We start from the raw sequence: 19,020 nt of genomic DNA, 5'->3' as shown, positions 1-19,020 counted from the left end.
AGGGCTGGCTTATGGATGACAATTTAAAGAATGTTTTACCCGGTTTATTTTGTGCTTGGTGTCAGATGATCAGACTGATATAGGTCCAGTCCTGCCATAAGCTCTTTGTTGTCAAATGCCGGTTGAAATCATAGGGTCATAGTTCAGGAATGCTGCTATTCTCTACTGAAGTAGATGAGTTCCAAGAAATTAAACAAACTGCACATGGGGATATTGACTTAGACCCTACCTTACAGGGTGTTAGGAAGATGAATACATCAAAAATTGAAGGCGCGCAAGATCCTAAACTGATAGGGGCCCTATAAGTGCCTCAGAAAGATAGGCAAGTTTTGCAAACTTCTGTTCGCCTGGGATTGATAACTTTTTTCAGCAGGTCTATATCATTAATTACAGCAGTTGAAAAATACATTTTTATGCCTGGACTGATGAGCTTGCATGACTATCGTAAATTTCTGGGCTAGCCAAATTTTTTCCTCCTCTAAGGCAAACTTTCAGAAACAATGTTTTTATTAAAACAAAATTCCCTATTTCTTAGCTTTTCCTTACTAAACTTACTCAGGGACTTTTCACTTTAATAATGGAGTCCTTTTGCGTTAGAAAGATTTGATACAAAATTGTGTACCAGATCAGCATTTGCCTTATCTTCTGAAGGCTTAGTCTTTTTATTATTTTGGGGATGGCATCATAACCACCAAAAATTCTGTGCAGCTATGTGATTTTTTTTTTATGCAAATTATTAAATGAGCATATTTGCAAATAATTTGGATGTAACCAACTTCAGTTTGTGGTCAGTTCACCCCAAGCAGTGGCAGAGGTAGGACAGGTAGCTGCGAAAACTTGGCATCTGTAGGTGTGTGCTGGAAGGTGCCTGAAGGGGTCTGAGTCTGCTGGGATGGGTGATAAGGTAGGTTGGGGGCTCAGGTGTCTGGTTACTCTTTGGATGCTGTCTGTGGGGGAAGGGGAATATTTGGATGATAGCTGAGGTAGTTGGGCTGATGATGTCTGTCTGGCTTGGGGAGCCCGGACCAGTACTGAGGCCCCTCACATTATGTCCCTATCTGCCCTTGTGGCCACCTGTTCTTCCCAGCTGTTTGTTTCTTTCTTTCTTTCATCCAGTGCTGGAGGCAACAATTGGAAAAACAAATGGGTTGCCTGCAAAATAGGTACCACAGTGGCTCTTGGTGGTAAAAGCAGCAGCAGCTATGGACTGCATGATGCTCGGCAGCCCTGTGGCATTGCCATTTTAAATACAGTTACTCCTAGGGCTTTGAGTTAAAGGGGTGTTTAGATGGGTTTAGACAAGCTTTGCCAACCTATTTTTAAAACTCTGTGCTAGCTAGCCGGTGTGACCCCAAACAAGATGTGAATAAACTTTGAAATATATTTATAACACAGTTTATTCCATCCAGATACTCTGGTCAAGCAGTAGGTAAGGCCTTAAAACATTCCATCTTCATTAGAAGGCTTTCAATAACTCATTCTTTGATACCAGCTATGTAGTTCACCTCTGAATACAGTAAATCTTATTTGAATCACCTCTTAAAAATACTGTAAATTGTTTTCTCTGAAGAAATGCATTTAACACCAAGTATATAACAAAAAGTTCAATTATATAGACTGCGTACACAGGACGTTAATTGTTTCAACTAGTTTATTCTAAAATGACCAGCTGACAAGAAGACTTCATTATGTGAGAATGGCACCTGCTAATATTACAGTAGTTTAAGGTCTGTCAGCATTTCTATTATCTTCGCACTTTTGAAGGGATTGTAGTTAAGCAATTTAACGCTTCTTACTGGGCATGAACTTTGTATAACAGGTAAAAGCACAGCTGCTAGTTCTTTCTGTGCCTCCTCCCCCAACCTTCTGCCTCCAGAAATGTTAATATAACACTAATTTGTCTATTTTTGATATAAGCTGTGTCAAAACCCATTTAAATTCTTGGCATTTGGGGGAATTGCACAAGTATTTTAACTAAATAGGGCTTAAGAGAACAATAACTACCTGTACATAAATATCTTAGTGTTAAAGGTCACTAGTTTGAACCAATTAACCCAATGCCCATTTTCCTGTTAGCCAACTGTAGAGTGCGTATTGTGAGGGTTGAGTAAAGTGTAATGAGACTTTATTTTAACGAACAGCATATGGGCTTATTTTATGCTTCCAAAGGGTTTTATGTTCCTAAAGATGTTCATAATGCGATATATTCAGGGCTTTAACTCTGAGTCTTTCCTCCTAAATTATTGTTTTCCTAATTAGAAGCTGTGATTACTTTGAGTAAAAGTAGCTGCTTGACGAACTTAAAGATATTTGGTTTTTTCTTTATATTTTTGGTCAAACTTTTTCCAGTGTGTGTCACTGTGAAGACTAGAGCAAGCATTATCAGACAAGAAAGTATGTTTCCACTGCAGGCAAGGACAGAATGCTTGTGTTTATTTCCATCATAATTATTCACTTGCATCTTCCTTCAAGGAAAAATCCTAACATGTTGTGGCAGCGATATGCTGTCCAAATCAACATTAGCAGCTACAAGCTTTGAGGCCTGGCTAGAAAAAAATGATTGTCCAATTTGAATGTAATGTGCAAATATATTTAGTGCAGGGTACGTTCATGTGTTTATTTCAGTTGGATATTAGTTGCTAAAAATGTAACTGTGGAAGAGGAAAGTGGATTTAAATTAAAATGGACTTTTAGAGTATTCAAATAAAACTAAATCTGTGGGAGCAAAGTGCTGTTGATTTTGGAGTGCTCCAACACTTACATTGTAGACTGAATATTCCTGATGCTTAGTGGTATTTTTGGTCTTTCCTTTTATTTAGAGAAGTGAAATCTACAATATTTACTTCTCTAAGCAAGGAGGAGGGCCAAAGAAGTCATTGAGCACCAGAGACACTTGAGATGTATTGAATGATTGGTTTTGAATCTCATCAGCCCAAACATAGCTAAATGCCTCAAAGAAAAAGAGGCTCCAAAATTCATTAATTCTTATTGTCATGTTTTAAAGATCAAAGTGAAATAATCCTTCTTGAAAGCTGAAAAGTATCCATCTAATCCTAGCTGGGGTAGTAAAGTAAATATTGTGGATTGTTTGTGGCTACTATAAACTAGAACTACATGAAATGTGTAACTTAAAAAATGCAAAAGATTTGTGAATAAGTAGATACGTTAGCGGAAGAATTTTGTGTTCAAAATTATAAATCTAATTCCCATGTTTTAATTCATGCATTATTGATTGTTTTGCAGTACTTTGTTTACCAGCAGTAGTGAGGCAGTCCTTTGTCTTGGATAGGCCACCAAAGAGGGGTTCATCCTAAAATGAATCTGAATTCTTAAAAGTAATGTGGAAAAAGAACACACACATTTAAACAATAAAAACTATTTCTGGCAGAGGTTATTTAAGAAAATATACACATGGCATAACTTGGTTTAAGAAATACTGGAAATACTTGACACCTGGTTATTGATTAAGATTGTATTGTGTCTCTTACAGGGAACAAATGAAATTCTGCGAATGTATATTGCTTTGACGGGTATGCAGTATGCAGGCAAAATCTTAACTGGAAAAATTAAGTATGTTTTTTCTTCTTGCTAATAACATTCACTTATCTCAAATAAGTTAACCATAGTTGATATTCAGTACATTATCCATTTAACAGTAGATGAGAGCAGAGATATTGCAAGCAAAAATTTAAGTATTTTGAGACCTCAAAATTTTGTAAAAGGCATTTCAACTCTTGATGCTTGTTTAGGCAACTTTTTGTATGTTTAGGAATTTTAAGCAACTCCATTTTATTTTACAACTTTAAAACATTGTCATAAATCTCTACGTCTTTCTAGTCTACGTGGGTGACTAGAGTAAAAGTCTGTCTTGTAGTACATTTAATCATTCAACTAATGTCATTTTTTCATCCAGAAATTCATTAATGGCTATTCTTATATATTTAGCCTTGTTCTAGGACAGCTGTAGAATCCTCAACTCACTGATTTCAGAGACTAGGTTTCTAGATTTTATAGGAAAAAGGTTCTATCCTACTTAGAGTATACTAGCCTTTTGTAATTTAGTGCTGGCATCTTTGACAAGGTAGCTGCATTCTGCCTCACAGCATGCTGTATATTTTACAAAACTCTAGGATACACACCCTGCACCAGTGTAAAATGTGAATTGCGCTATTGCAGCTTAAGTAGTGCATTAAACTGCACTGATGCATGGTGCTTTTATATTAGTGCAGCTAAATTGGTACCAAAACCAAACAAACCCCATTGTAGACATGCCCACTGTCTGCTCCAAAGACCTTATAATATGAGAAGCTCTGCTCTCCTCCCCCCTTTCTGTTGGTGGTAGATAGGAGAAGGGGAGACCAAAGAAACAGAGCAAAATAGAGAAACTGCTTCTACAGCTTCTTCCTCTGAGAGGGAGGGAGTGAGCATGTGTGGTCCTGCTTCTCCCTTTCACTTTTACCCCTCTTGTGGGGCCTTAGTCATTTGGGTCCTATTGAAAATTTTATCCAGCAACCATGTGCTGGTGCAAGCATCTTCAGGGACCTTCTGCTTGCTGGGTTCTCCCCAAATTGGTGTGTGTTTGGCTATAAATCAAGAACAAATCACAGCAGCACCAAATGTAAAGATAAAATGGGCCCGGCAGAAAGTCCACATGCAGAAAGGTAATGAAGAAGGGGGCTTGTGTTTTAAAATTAAGGGAAAGAACCAGAAACTTGTTCAGTTTGCAAGAGATGGGACTAACACGAGCCAATTAAAAGCTTTGGGTGACTGGCAAAGTTCATGCCAGATTTTAGTTTGTTCAGCACGTGATGAACTCTGGTTTTTCACTTTTTACCTTTGTTTCCTTTTTGCACTTTGTATTGCTGATTCCTAGGACACTTTTTGTGTATGAGATGGGATGGGTGGGGGATAAAGTCTTCAGTGTACAGTGTCCTTTAACGTTTCAGGGAAATGAAGAAAGGAAATTTAGGAGTGGCACTGGAGATGTTTGTGAAAAAATTCCATGACAGCATGGGCAGAAAAGTGGATTTAGGACTAGTTGGTGAAAAGGGAGTGGCACATCCCAGCCTAGAGGTAAGTACTGAATATTAATTATCAAACAAACCTAATGATGGGTTAGAAAAGCCAATGTCAACAACTTGACCCTTTTTCCTTTATCTCAGGGGAGGCAAGGGAGTATAGTGCCCTTGGATAAAATCTGGGGTTCTGGCCTTCCACGACACTATTTTGGGTTCCCTCAGTTATTTGTCACAGCCTTAGGCCCTGATCCTGCAGAAATGCTTAGTTTTTAAGCATGTGTGTAGGCCTATCAAGGTTTTCAACTAAGCAGGTGCTTATGTCTTTGCAGGATGTTACATATCGTGTGTGTGTGTGTTTTGGGGTGGAAAGAAGACAAGTTTAAAAGTAGCTTTTTACGTAATTTCCTAAAACAAGTATTATTTATCTGATAAAGGGAAACTTGGCTATCTCTTCATTTATTTATTTATTTGCAATAAATTGTGTGCTGGCTCTGGCTGGGCTGCTGCATCCATTCATAGTGCAGTTGCTAGACACAGTACAGTCTCCAAATTTTCTTCTCCCCTAGCTTGTTAGGAGTGTCACTTCACAAATCAGAAGTAAAAGATCACTTCAAAACAGGATTCTGGTACTTCTTAAATGCATCTTAGAAAAGACCAAAATTACTCAAATCTCTTGTGAGTAACATGACCATTAACTGTAATGTTTCTTTTTTAAAGATGTCCTGCAAAGTATTTTTTTAAATGGGACTAGTGACTTTTTTGTTTGTATGAAGGCAGCCTACCAGGTGTTTTTGAAGGATTACCTCTTTTTTTTTTTACTGAAGAAATATTAAATTCCACAACTGGTCTTCCCTGGTTTTGCTGGAACACCTCTAGAATTTCAGACATGTTCCTTTTGATCTTTAACAGCCTAATTGAGGGGGCAAAAGGTGGTGTGTCATTAGCAAAGTCCTCCGTTTACCCAAAATGCTCATCAAAAAAAAAAAAAAACTACTACTTGCCATTTTGAAAGGTACTGAAAAATTGGAGTCATTTGTTATATTCGGGCCTGATTCTTCACTTGACTTCAGTGAAAGCAGATGGTTCAGGTTGGAATTACGTACATATTTTTTCTATACAACTGTCTGTTCATCGCTTACTGCGCACTCTTCCTTCCCCTTTTTGATGCACAACAGTAGGGAAGTGCTTTAACAGGATGGTAATGAGCCTCACACTAAAATTCGGGCTTTCCAAATGAAACCTTTTATTAGCCAGTGCAGTTTTGAAATCAAGAAATTAGAAGTTGTGCTACATCTGTTAGGAATATCTAAATTACTGACTTCTCACAACAGTCGTAGCAGAGGCTACAGACTGGTGGGGCTGAAGTTTCCCACACTTGGCACGTAGTCCCATCCAGGCCAGGGTTTGGCTCATTGACTGGTCAGTGAAGGAGTTGTTTGCCCTTCCAACGTTTACACTATGTACACTGTTAGTTTGACTAAACCTTCTGTGATGCAGGTTGTTAATCCAGTTTTTTACAGAGCACTGAAAACACGTATTTCAAATAATTACTAAACAGTAGATCCCCTTTGTTTTCACTTATAGGAAAGTGGCAAGAAACTGGAAGAAAACATCTATTATTTTGGAACTACAGTGGAAGGCTTGCTAAGGAGGTTTGGCAAAGTAATCAGATTTTTTGTAGGATCTTCATGTTGAATAAACTCCCATCAGAATTGAAAGCTGACAAAATAGGGACAGTGTTTTGCTTCTCATGATGAGCTAGTATTCTTCTTGTATAATACCATCTAATGTATTAGATTAAATCTGTGGGGATTCTACATTCACCCTTCGTGGTGGTAAACAGCCTATGCTGAAGGTGCTGTCATCTCTGCAATTAGCTGCCAACAGGTCAGAGGAATTGATGGAGTCCCTGCTGCCCCGAGAATAGTGTGACGGTCCATGATTGCATGACACTTAAGGACCAAAGGAGGAAGGGGATGATAATAAATGTGGAAAAGCAAAGGAAATTCAAGTGTAAAAGTTTGTCTCAGTGGTTTGACTAGTTGTGTTAAAGCCAGTGACACAAGCAAAAATTATTTTTTGAAAAGTACTACATTGTGTTTGGGTGGACATTGTCATGTAATTGTGGTTTTAAAATGATGTAATGGAAGCTGCTAAATTTTATTTTTTTAATCTTTTTTTCTCTAGACTATAGTGGATGAGCAGCTGGTTCTGAAGAGAGTGGCAGATATTGCCATTAATTTGTATGCAATGACAGCAGTTATATCCAGAGCTAGTCGATCTATCAGTATTGGTCTACGCAATCATGATCACGAAGTGAGTGCATTTAAATTTTCTAGCACTGAGTAATGTGTGTGATCACACCATTTCAGTGTCCCACCTAAAGGGTCTGTTGAAACCAGAGCTTTCTATGGAGAACTGCCTCTGCGGATCCCTGCTTCTGGGACCATGTTTCTTAACTCAGTAAGTTCTAGATCTATCTAGAAAGCAGAGACCTTTCCATCTGTTTTCATACCCACTGCAAATTGAATGTTCAGTATAAGAGAACCTGGCCTTAACCATCCTTAGATCCTTTCTGTCCTCCACTGAAGCAGTGGTTGAGTGCTCTGCATAACAGGATAGTCTACAAGGAGCTAATACCATCCTGCATATATTCTTTGAGTGTGGGCCTTCAGATAAACTTAGGGAAAGTCCATTTTCACTTCAACAGAAACTTACTCCTATCATTCAGAATGCTGTTGGGCTGCCACTTTTCTTTTTAAATTGAGATAATGCACATCAGCATCTAAGTCTTCGCAAAGCCACAGAAGAGAGACTTTTGTTTTTCACTTAACTGTTGTACTGCTGTAACAATGAGATTTATAAAAACAGGTTCATCACAGAATATAAAACAAAATTATTCACAAATAAAACTGGCACTACAGCAAGGAGTGTTTAATTTTCCAATGGATGTTAAATTAAATAAATCTTAAATACTAGGGGAGAGGAAAAGAAATAGGGAGTATGGAGTAAGTTAACCAACTTCCCCCTACATTACAGTCTGTAGTCTTTATACACTGATGATCTTTTATGAATTATTAAAATTAACACTGTGATCAAAGTATTTAATTGTTCTCTTTAATCAGCTAATACCACACTCTTTAAATTGAAAACTGTTAAACATATCATTTTCTGATGTTCCTGTCAGACTTTTTTCCCACAGACTTAATGGGTGGCAGATCTAAAATAATTAAAACTTTAGTCTCTAATGAACTTGATATTCGAGATTATTTCTGTAAAGTCACATCTGGATTTGTAACTGAGTGTACCCATCTTCTAGTCAGATTTGGGCGACAGGGTCATTTCATTTACTGGAAGTAGTATCTGTGGAAAAAATTATAACCCATTAGAACTCTTTACACTTACACTAAGAGAAAACCAGGTTCTATGCCATGAGGAAAAGAATTATCTTCACAAATATGTGATCTCAAACTCTTCACTAGCTGAAACAACAATGCGAGCAGTTATACTACTAATTTATGTTAAATATATTTATTATTTTCTTGGAGAAAACTTGTTTATATTACAATATTTAATGCAGGATTGCTTAATAATGCCTTTCTTTTGCTGGGTTTTGTTTTATCAGGTGCTGCTTACAAATATCTTCTGCACAGAGGCATATTTTAAGAATAATTATGCCATGACTGAATTAGAAAAATGTAAGTTCTTTAGTATTGGGAAGGATAAACTTAATCTAACTGGACCACACATGTTTTATAAGGGTGATGAATGCACATAACAAGCTTCTTTAATAGGGATTAGGGGGGGTGTCACCAGAGGGCACTGTTACAGTTTCAGATGTTCATAGCATGCCAGTACTATTCAAAGAAATGTTGTTTCTGTAATGCAGTGATTTTTATGGGCAGAGGTGTTGCCTCAACACTGGACTTCAGTTGCTCTGGGGGAACAGGGCAATGATGGTTTGGCTGAGGATCCTGAAAGCCAAGAGGTGGTCATCAACAGCACATGCAATTCCATTGAAGACTGGTATACACAAAACAAGCTGCCCTAATGTCCATTGGTTTCTCCAGTGAGAAGCTAACTCAATAGGCCCAGACACTTACCATTTGGCAGAGGGACAACAGTATTTATACAATAGTGCCTGACTCCGTCATCTTATTGTTATTGGTAATACCAAGTACCCCTCCACAGAATTCTGTCATGGGCCAGGCCTTGAAGTAGCCACGCAACTGCCTCTTGGGATCAGCCAACCATTGCTTCTATAACATTCATAACATCTTTAGGAAGCAAAAGGGTCACAGACACTGCTATTGAACAGTTAGTAATATAGAATAGTGCTCATTTAAGGTGGTACTGGAGATAGGTTTAGAAAACAGACTGCTCTGCTCTACCATATACTAAACAGAATTTAGGGAAGCCTAAACGCTTCAAATCTGTTCCTAGAGTATAAGTTTTAACATGTTGTTCAAAGCTGCTGTTTTCTAGACTTCCCTCTTTCTTTCCCTGCATGCTGATGCTGGCACAATAGGTGTTTGGACTCTTTAGATTTTTTGCAAAAAATACACAGCAGTGTCCTGGATTTAACTATTGTATTTTAAGAAAGGAGGAACTGGCGTGTTAACTTGTTTTTGTTTTCCCCCTGTAGATGTTCCTGAAAACCTGGATGACAGTATTAAAAAAGTTGCACAGCAGGTGCTGGAAAAGAGAGCTTATCTCTGTTCTCATCCACTTGATAGGACATTCTAATCACACATTACCTGACTTGCAGATTAGCCTATGAGTAAATGAAGAAAATCTAGTTTTGTACAGTTCAAACTCTGAGCCATGTGGCAGAATATAAGTGAAAGACAAATATTTTTTACCAGCTGACCAAATGTAATCGTAATCTTGTAAAATAAAACTACTTCTCACAGCCAAGTGATAGCCAAGGAAGAAAACGTGTACCCTGAACTTCCATCAAGCAAGCATTTTGTTACTGGGGAGTAAATACAGCCCAGTCTTTTAGCCTTAGCGCACTGCCACTCATTTTCTGATCATTTGGCTCTACAGCAATGAAAATGTTCCTTTCCAGCCACTATCATACGAACTAATTAGTACAATTGTGTAACATTTAAGAACTTCTCAACACTTCAAGGCTTTTTTGTAATTGGCATGTTTAAAAAAAATCAGTATTTGTTTATTTCAATAGTTAGTGAAGCAGGTAACAAGCAATCAGTAGGTGAGTGAACAAACAAATCAGCATTAGCCACTTTAGTGAAAGGTTTGTGTTCAAATGATAAGCACCATTAAAAAAGTGAGATATGGACTTGTGTTGTCTGCTCCTGGTGGGAACAGAGGGACTCCTGCAGCTTCAGGGCAGAATATACTGAGGGGGAAAGAGCAGCTCATCACCAGTCAGTCATTTAAAATCTGTTACTAGAGCATTCTCCTGCAACCTACCTCAGTACTTTAAGTGGTGTCCTTTGTAAAACAAATAGTAAGTGACAGGTAGTGGTGACTTGGTGCCTGTATACTACCATAAGAGTACAAACAATAAGAGTTGCATGTTTCATCTTCCCTACTGTCATAGCTTTCTCACTGCCTGAACTGCCCCACCACCCTACTTGTGATCATTCTAGCTGTAGGAGTCTGGGGAGACTGAGGTAATCTCCTTGAGCACTTGTGTAGGAGGAAGGATGCAGGTTCAGCCCTGTAGGGAGGATTGATTAATCACACTCCAGTAGAGATGCAATGCAACAGGGCAGGAGGTACTCAAGGTACAGACTCCAGAGAAGAAAATAAAAAACCTACTAATGATGATAGAAAGATAATGGGTCTGTTCAGAAGCAGCTGCCAGTCCAGATTTGACCTGCGGTCTACCCCTTCACTACCCTTAAAGGCTGACATGTACTGAAACCATTACACAAGCTATGTCTACTCTTGGAGTTGCAGATACAAACTCTAGCTTGAGGAGGGGTCACTTCCCAGTTAGCATACAGCATGAGGGGCTAGCAATCCTATGTATGTAAGTGTAGCACGCTAAGGCTTGTATGTCTCCTCAAGCTAGCATTTACAGCTCCAATTTAGACATACCTACACTCCATTCCCTCTAGCATTTTGTAGTTCAGTTGTTACCAAGGTACCTGACTGACTATTTTGGAGGTGTGGCCCCATCAAAGAAGGGTTCTTGCTGTAGCAGAGGGGTTGTATCCTCCCCTTTCTTCTCTGGTCTCTTTCTCTTGTAAAGAAAGGAATGCTCATAACAAAGCAAACTGGAAAGAAGAAAAACAACCCTTCACTCATAGGCAGCTGATTGTATATCTATCTACACAAAGAAAATATGTGACAAAGGACTTAATTTTCTTTAAATATGCATGTTTCATTGCGTATTACATGCCATGGGAATTTGTACTAAACAGTAAATGTAAACCACTAATTTTAAGCCTTAAAGCACAATACACAGTGAAGTCTTTCCCACTGAAGTTTTATGGGTCCCCAAAGAACATGTTTATTAAGAGCCCATGAATACTTGGCCTGTATTATGCTTTCAGTTGGTTGTACCTAAATTTCTGCCATTAATTTTACAGTCAGACTACTCACGGAAGGATCCTGTAAAAATAATGCGGGATTTCACCTATCCCATATTGACTGGGTACATGTCACCTCAGGATGGGATGCAGAGATAAAGTTTGTTGACACCTTAAATGACTGCTTCTTGGAGCAACTAGTCCTGGAACCCACCAGAGGACAGGCAATTCTTGATTTAGTCCTAAATGGAGTACAGGATCTGGCCACAGAGGTGGATATGGCTGAACCACTGTGGGAGGGGAAACACCAAAGCAGCCCACCATGGTAGCCTTTAATTTCAGAAAGGGGAACTACACAAAAATGAAGACATTAGTTAACAGAAAATAAAAGGTACAGTGCGCAAAGTGAAATCCCTTCAAGCTGCATGGAAACTTTTTAAAGACGCCATAATAGAGGCTCACTTTAAATGTATAGCTTAAATTAAAAAACATAGTAAGAGGACCAAAAAGGGGCCGCTCTGGCTAAAGTAAAAGAAGCAGAGGCAAAAAGGCATCTGTTAAAATGTAGAAGTTCAATCCTATTGAGGAAAATAGAAAGAAGCATACATTCTGGCAAGTGGCAGTTTCTCCAGCCGATACACCAATTGAATCAAGCAATGTTTAGCCCTGAATACTGGACATTGCACCTGGGAACTCTTGATAAAGAACGTATGGAGTTAGGCACAAACTTCCTTCAGAGCTAGTACTGAATTTCAACCCCCCCCCCTCCCCCTGCCATTATAATGACAATGTGCTCTTCTCAAAGGTGCTGCTTTTTTCATGATAATTAACAATCTTGATCACTTTTGGTCATTAAAAAACTTATGCAAGAGAAGGAGCATTATATTCTTCCCAACTATGGGGTAATTACGTTCAGTTTACCCAAGTTACTCCTTGCATTTCCTTCCGAACTGAATTTGGGTTCCTGTAAAAGTTACTGTGTTGTAACCTCCTCCCTCTCCCCGCCCCTCTGAGTGACTATATATTATACCATTTCTACAGGAAACACTTTAAGCATGTTGGGATCCTTTCCTATGGAAAAAAGCATCATGTTATGCCACTTCCTTGCCATTCTGTTCATCCTGACTAAGCTGCAGGCTGGCAGCTTCTACATACTAAGTGGCTTACTTGAAGTCTGCTCCTTTGAGTTTTGCAAACTTTTTATGTTCCATGTTGTGGCAGGGGATTATATTCCCATTCCACTTCAAGCTGTGTTGGTCTTCCCGACCTGGAACAAATCCTTTAGTGGTGCTTCTCTTTCTGTTCACCAAGTCTGGGTAACTGCCATAGTCAGGTACATGCTGCAGCACTGACAGTGCTGGAATGGGCTAGGACAATACAATAAAATTAATTCTCAAATGTTCGAGCATTTTATACTTGGAAGCAGAAACAGGTTTCAGCCTATGCAGAACTTACTTTACTTATTGGCTACCTATGCGTTAAACAAACATTTATGTTTAAAGACTTGTCTACATGCTAGTAAGTAAGTCCTGGGCTCCCTGTTAGCATAATATTTATTTCTTTGCTCAACAGGGCAAACTCCTGATTTATGGGGCCAATAATCTGAGCCCAAAAAAGCAGGGTTTTTTTCATGCTATGGATGACTTCAGTAAAAGAAACATCTATTTCCTCTGAGACTATTTCCCAGATATATAAAAGACACACAAATACAGTTTGAAATAAGCTCTCGGCAACTACTGAATTGTATGGGGAAAAAGCTGGCTGTTCATCTGCTGGGGCTGTGTGTGCAAAGAGACCACTGTGCTGGGTTTTGGCAAACACTGCTATAATTGCTTGGGTTGAAGAGTTTTTAAAAAATGGGGGAGAAGGAGACTGACCTTGTGGTTCACAGGCCCAGCCCCAAAGTATTTTGTCTTATGAACAAGCTGGCTGCAACACTGGTAAAGAAGTTACTGAGCACTTGGGTGTCACACGTCTCAGCAGTAGTCTTATTTTACTGCAGAAACGTCTCAGGCTTCATCAGTATTCAAGACCAAATGCACAAAGGTCTTATTTACAAACTTTTCATCACTACTCTGCTCTCTAAACCCATGTAACTTTTTGCTGCCTGGGCAGAAAAAATTCAGTGCATGCCGCAGCAATGATCACACAGAGAATCTATAAAATAGCTTAGTAAAGCTGACGCACGTTAGACGAAGGAAGCACTGCCTGTATCAGTTACCATCGCTGTGTCGGTGACTAGATAGGGTTCAGGATAAGGCAGTGAGCACAAGCATTCTAGCAGCAGCACCCAGACCTCAAAAGATGATGCTAGAACACTTCAGGGAGGCAGGAATCCTACCCGGGAAGACAACGAGGACAATCACACTGCTTACAGTATAGAGAAGGGAAGAGTCCTGGACACTTACTTAGCAAATGGGCGCTCAGCTCCTGCAACGTAAGCTTTTAAAAAAAATACAACTAGCCTGGCTACGACACAGCATAAGGCAACAGAATTAAAACCAGGAAGGTCCAGAATAGAAAGGGGTGGAAACTATCAGTTGGATAAGGGAGTCAGCAGGGGAGGGGAGTGGATTTAGCTCAGGTAAGGTTCTAAGACGGAAAAAAATGCAGCTCGGGAAACTAAGTTCAAGCTCTTCCTTATTAAAAAGGCTACATGAAAATAGGAAACTCATTACTACTGCATCTGCTTTGGAAAGGGAAGGACACGCATTCTGCAGCACACTTCAAGTCTGAAGGTGTGAACTAGGGAAAGGAGAGAGGGTCTGAGGGCACGCTGCTGCTGTATGTCCATCCAATACAAATTCTGTGCAACAAAGCAACGTGACATTAATATGTGGTGTTGAGGATGGGGAGATGTTTGGTTTAATGCTGTTTTGCAATAAACAAGCTCAAAGTTCCTGTGTTTGTTTTTAAAAGTATTTGTAACGGAAAGGGAGCTCCACTTTGACTTTTAAAGTGTGCTCATTGTTTGGATCAGTCATTAATATGAAGTCACTGACTGTATGATTCATCCAACAAGAGAATACAGACCACCCATATAGCTTTCTGTATTAAATCCCTGAATCTTACAGGGCCGGAGGTGTCTGTGTGGTTTCTTCACTGTCAGCTTGCATTGCAGTGCCCAGCAAGCCCTTTTATGGTACGCAGGCGGTATATGGTGGGCGTGTTGGTGTTCAGTCGATAGAAGTGGTTTGGGCCCTGGCTTTCAGGGGATAATATTACAACTTAATCAATTTGCCAAATTCCTATGTCACCTTTTCCCCCAGGGTGACTAAGTTTAACAAAGGTTTCCATTATCTTCAGCCAACATGGCAAATAAAACAGGGTTACTTACCAGTAACTGTTGTTCTTTGAGATGTGTTGCTCATATCCATTCCAGTATAGGTGTGTGCGTGCCCCGTGCACAGATTCCCGGAACGTTTGTCCCTTAGTTAGCTCCATAGGGCAGGCTCAGGCGCCCCCCCCCCCCCCCCGGAGTACTGTGCTCATGCCGTGGTACATAGGGCGCTGCGGCCCCCTCAGTCCCTTCTTTCTGCCAACGCTGACAGTGGGGACAGAGGGTGGATTTGGAATGGATATGAGTAACACATCTCGAAGAACAACAGTTACTGATAAGTAACCATCTTCGAGTGATTGCTCATATCCATTCCAGTATAGGTGAGTAAATAGCCATACCTTGGAGTTGGGTAGGAGTCAGCGTTGAGCTACTCTTGCCAGTACTGCTCTGCAGAATCCTGCACGATGGCGTAGTGGACCGTGAAGGTGTGGACCGACGACCAGGTCGCTGCTCTGCAGCTATTCTGCAGGGGCACTCCTCCCAGGAAGGCCGCAGATGAGGCCTGGTTGAGTGCACTGTCACAGCTCTTGGAAGCGGCACCTTCACCCGCTCATAGCAGGTTTTAATACAGGCAGTGATCCAGGTGGAGATGTGCTGGGTGGCAACAGGTGAGCCCTTCATCCGGTCCGCCACTGCCACGAACAGCTGCGTTGACTTCCGGAATGGCCTGGTCCGCTCGATGTAGAAGGCCAGGGCTCGTCTGACGGCCAGCGAGTGCCATCTCCGCTCCTCCTCCGAACCGTGTGGTTTGGGGAAAAACACGGGGAGGAAGATATTCTGGTTATAGTGGAACTGAGACACCACCTTAGGCAGGAAGGCTGGGTGGGGCCTCAGTTGGACCTTATCTTTATAGAAGACCGTGTGGGTGGGCTCCGGGGTTAAAGCTCAGAGACCCTCCTAGCCGATGTAATGGCCAGGAGGAGGGCTATCTTCCAGGAGAGGACAAGCAGCGGGCATATAGCCATGGGCTCGAAGGGGGTCCTGTCAACGTGGTGAGGATCAGGTTCAAATCCCAGGGATGCACCGGGTCACGGACCTGGGGATACAGCTTCGCCATCCCTTTGAGGAACCTGACTGACATGGGGTGGGAAAACAGTGAACGCCCCTCCAACAGCTGGTGGAAGGCCGAGATAGCTGCCAGGTGTACTTTCAGGGAAGCCGGTGCTAAACCCTGGAGCTTCAGGTGGAGTAGGCACTCCAATATTGCCTGTATGGGCGAGCCGGATGGTGGGACTCTGCCCAACAAATAAAATGCTTCCACTTGGCCTGGGTGCAGTGACCAGTCGTGACCTGCAGAGGTGGTCTGCCTCGTCGTTCCTCCCTCTCACACACACACACCCACACACCCCCCCCCCCCCCCCCCCCCCCCCGGGAGGTGAGAGGCCGATATGTGGAAATCGTGCCTCACGGCAATGTCCCAAAGACAAGTGGCCTCCTGGCAAAGAGCCGAGGAGTGCGCGCGCCTCCCTGTCTGTTTATATAAAACATGGCCGCCGTGTTATCTGTAAGGACCTGAATTGTTCTGCCCCTCAGGAATTTGATGAAGACCTTGCAGGCCCAGCGGACTGCCCTGAGCGCCTTGATGTTTATATGGAGAGCTCTTTCGTGTGGTGACCATAGCCCCTGGGTGCTCAGGTCCTTGCTGATGTGAGCCCCCCCAGCCCTCGTCTGAGACATCCTTTAGCAGAGTCACTGAGGGGGGCCAAGTCCCGGAAGGGGACTCCCTGCATAACTTCTCCGGGGTCCCTCCACCAGACCAGGGAGGACAATACCTGGGCAGTAACTGTGACCACCTTGTTGAGCCTGTGTCTGGCCGGTGCATAGACTGAGGCCAGCCACCTTTGGAGGGGCCTGAGCTTGAGGCGAGCCAGCCTCACCACGTAAGTACATGCCGCCATATGTCCCAACAGCTGGGGGCAATGCCTGGCTGTCGTCGTGGAGAACCTGATTATGGCGGAGATGGCCTCAAACCGAGCCTGCGGGAGGAAGGCTCTGGCCTGCGTGGCATCCAAGACAGCCCCCCATAAACTCTATGCGCTGCACCGCGCTGACAGTAGACTTCTGCTCGTTGATGAGCAGCCCCAGTCTGGTGCATGTGGCGCAGGTCAGGGCCAAGCTGTTCCTCACATGGGCCCTGGACTTGCCCCGGATCAGCCAGTCAGGGGAATATCTGGACCCCCTTTTGGAGCACGTGGGCTGCTACCATTGCCATGCATTTCGTAAACACCCTTGGCGCAGACGAAAGGCCAAAGGGTAGGGCCGAAAACTGGTAGTGGCACCCAGCTACCATAAACCTTAAGAATTTTCTGTGACCTGGAAGGATAGTGATGTGAAAATACGCGTCCTTCAGGTCGAGGGCGGCATACCAATCCCCTGGATCTAGGGTAGGAATGATGGAGGCCAGGGAAACCATATGAAACCTGGTGCGCCTGAGAAACTTGTTCAGACGGCGGAGGTCCAAAATTGGCCTCAGCCCCTTGGCCTTGGGAATCAGGAAGTATCTGGAGTGCAGTCCCCTTCCCTGTTCCTGTGGAGGAACCTCCTCCACAGCCCCGAGCGTAAGGAGGGCGTTGATCTCTTGCATGAGGAGTTGGTCGTGACAGGGGTCCCTGAAGAGGGACTGGGTAGGGGGGAGGCTGTAAACTGCAAAGCGTAGCCCTGGAGGACTATGCCAAGGACCCACTGGTCCGTAGTAACAGCCTCCCATTCGGCGTAGATGGCCGAAGTCTGTGGGAGAATAATTTGGGGTGATCTGGGGGGGAGAAAAGATGCACCCCGTCAAAACTTCTTATGGGGTGCACCACCCTTGTTTGGGCCTTGCTGGGCCCCTCAGGGGGGCTGTGGCTGCCTTTGGGGCTGAGGGCGGCCCTGGTGCCTCGAGGCCTGAGGGGTGTATAGCCCTAGGGACCTCAGGGTGGCTCATGAGTCCTTCAGGGTGTGGAGTTTTTCGTCCGTCCTCTCAGAAAAGGGGCCGGAACAGTCGAATGGGAGGTCCTGAATCGACTGCTGGACCTCCTGAGACAGGCCAGACGCTTGCAGCCAGGAGCAGCAGTGCATGACGATGGCCGAAGCTGGCAGCATCTGCTGCGTCACTGGCTGACTGAAGCGCCACCTTGGCCACCGCCACTCCCTCCTGCGACACCGTGGCGAAGTCAGTGGCCTGGTCCGGGGGCAACCCCGAGGAGAACCTCTTCAAGGAAGACCAGAGGTTCAAATTGTACCTGCCACGGAGGGCCTGATGGTTAGCGACCCTCAGCTATAGGGCCACTGTGCAATACATTTTACGCCCGAAGAGGTCCAGCTTTTTGCTGTCCTTGTCTTTCGGGGTATTGTCTTGGCCCCCCTGGTGATCCCGCTGGATTACTGCATCCACCACTAGGGAACCTGGGGCAGGATGCATATACAGGAACTTGAACCCCTCCTTGGGAACACAGTACTTGCGCTCCGCACCTTTCGAGCTGGGGGCTACCGAGGAGGGGGTCTGCCAGAGGGTCTAAGCAATTTTAATTACCCTCTCATGAACGGGGAGGACCAACCTAAATGGGCCTGCCGTGTCCAAGACCCCAAAGAGGGGATCCTCCTCCGAGAGCTCCTTAATCTCCAGGCCCAGACTGTCTGCCACTCTCCTCAGGAGGTCTTGGTGGGCCCGGAAGTCAAAGAGGGGGACCTTCTGGTCCCTGACCGCCGCCTCATCAGGGGAGGAGGAGGAGGATTGAGGAAGGACCCCTGTAGAGGGACCTTCCTCTGGGTCAGACCCTCCCTCCGAAGGGTTATCCTCCTGTGCCCCAACAGGAGGGGGCACTGGTTGGGCCGCCGAGGACTGAACAGAGGCGGTCCCTTGACCCAGCTGAGCACCCTAAGGCCCCCAATATGGCCATTGCCATTGCATATGCCATTGCCATTGCATATGCCAGGGGCCGAGGACTGAACAGAGGCGGTCCCTTGACCCAGCTGAGCACCCTAAGGCCCCCAATATGGCCATTGCATATGCCATTGCCATTGCATTGCCAGGGGCCTTGAGGCCATGCAGAAGCCGACGTGGGAACCTGCTGGGTCATCTCTAAGCTCCCCCCCTTTGACCCAGAGCCACTTGAACGCTTCTTATGGGCCCTGGGAGGGGAGCGGCTCCGGGATGATGAAGACCTCCGGTGCCGGC

General features: G+C 43.4%; 2 protein-coding genes across 2 annotated transcripts in view; one reads left to right on the top strand and one right to left on the bottom strand.

Annotated features, from left to right (window-relative positions):
* The window catches only part of ACAD9 (acyl-CoA dehydrogenase family member 9), a 56,592-nt gene extending 46,300 nt beyond the window's left edge, over positions 1–10,292 (top strand). The window contains exons 13-18 of the mRNA XM_067543783.1: positions 3,491–3,570; positions 4,947–5,073; positions 6,603–6,680; positions 7,206–7,334; positions 8,644–8,716; positions 9,664–10,292. Coding sequence (XP_067399884.1) covers positions 3,491–3,570; positions 4,947–5,073; positions 6,603–6,680; positions 7,206–7,334; positions 8,644–8,716; positions 9,664–9,764 — 588 coding nt within the window. The 3' untranslated portion in view covers positions 9,765–10,292. The remainder of the gene's footprint in view (positions 1–3,490; positions 3,571–4,946; positions 5,074–6,602; positions 6,681–7,205; positions 7,335–8,643; positions 8,717–9,663) is intronic.
* An 826-nt stretch (positions 10,293–11,118) lies between these two features.
* The window catches only part of CFAP92 (cilia and flagella associated protein 92 (putative)), a 90,272-nt gene continuing 82,370 nt past the window's right edge, over positions 11,119–19,020 (bottom strand). The window contains exons 18-19 of the mRNA XM_067544406.1: positions 12,692–12,891; positions 11,119–11,269 (exon numbers count right to left, since the gene is read on the bottom strand). Of these exons, the coding sequence (XP_067400507.1) occupies positions 11,149–11,269; positions 12,692–12,891 (321 nt within the window). The 3' untranslated portion in view covers positions 11,119–11,148. The remainder of the gene's footprint in view (positions 11,270–12,691; positions 12,892–19,020) is intronic.

The sequence above is a fragment of the Emydura macquarii genome, unplaced genomic scaffold, assembly GCF_026122565.2.
Source record: "Emydura macquarii macquarii isolate MOO-44397 ecotype Brisbane River unplaced genomic scaffold, CSIRO-AGI_Emac_v2 contig_968, whole genome shotgun sequence".
Lineage (NCBI taxonomy): Eukaryota > Metazoa > Chordata > Testudines > Chelidae > Emydura > Emydura macquarii.
Note: the sequence above shows the minus strand (reverse complement) of the source record. Positions and strands in the feature narration are given on the sequence as shown.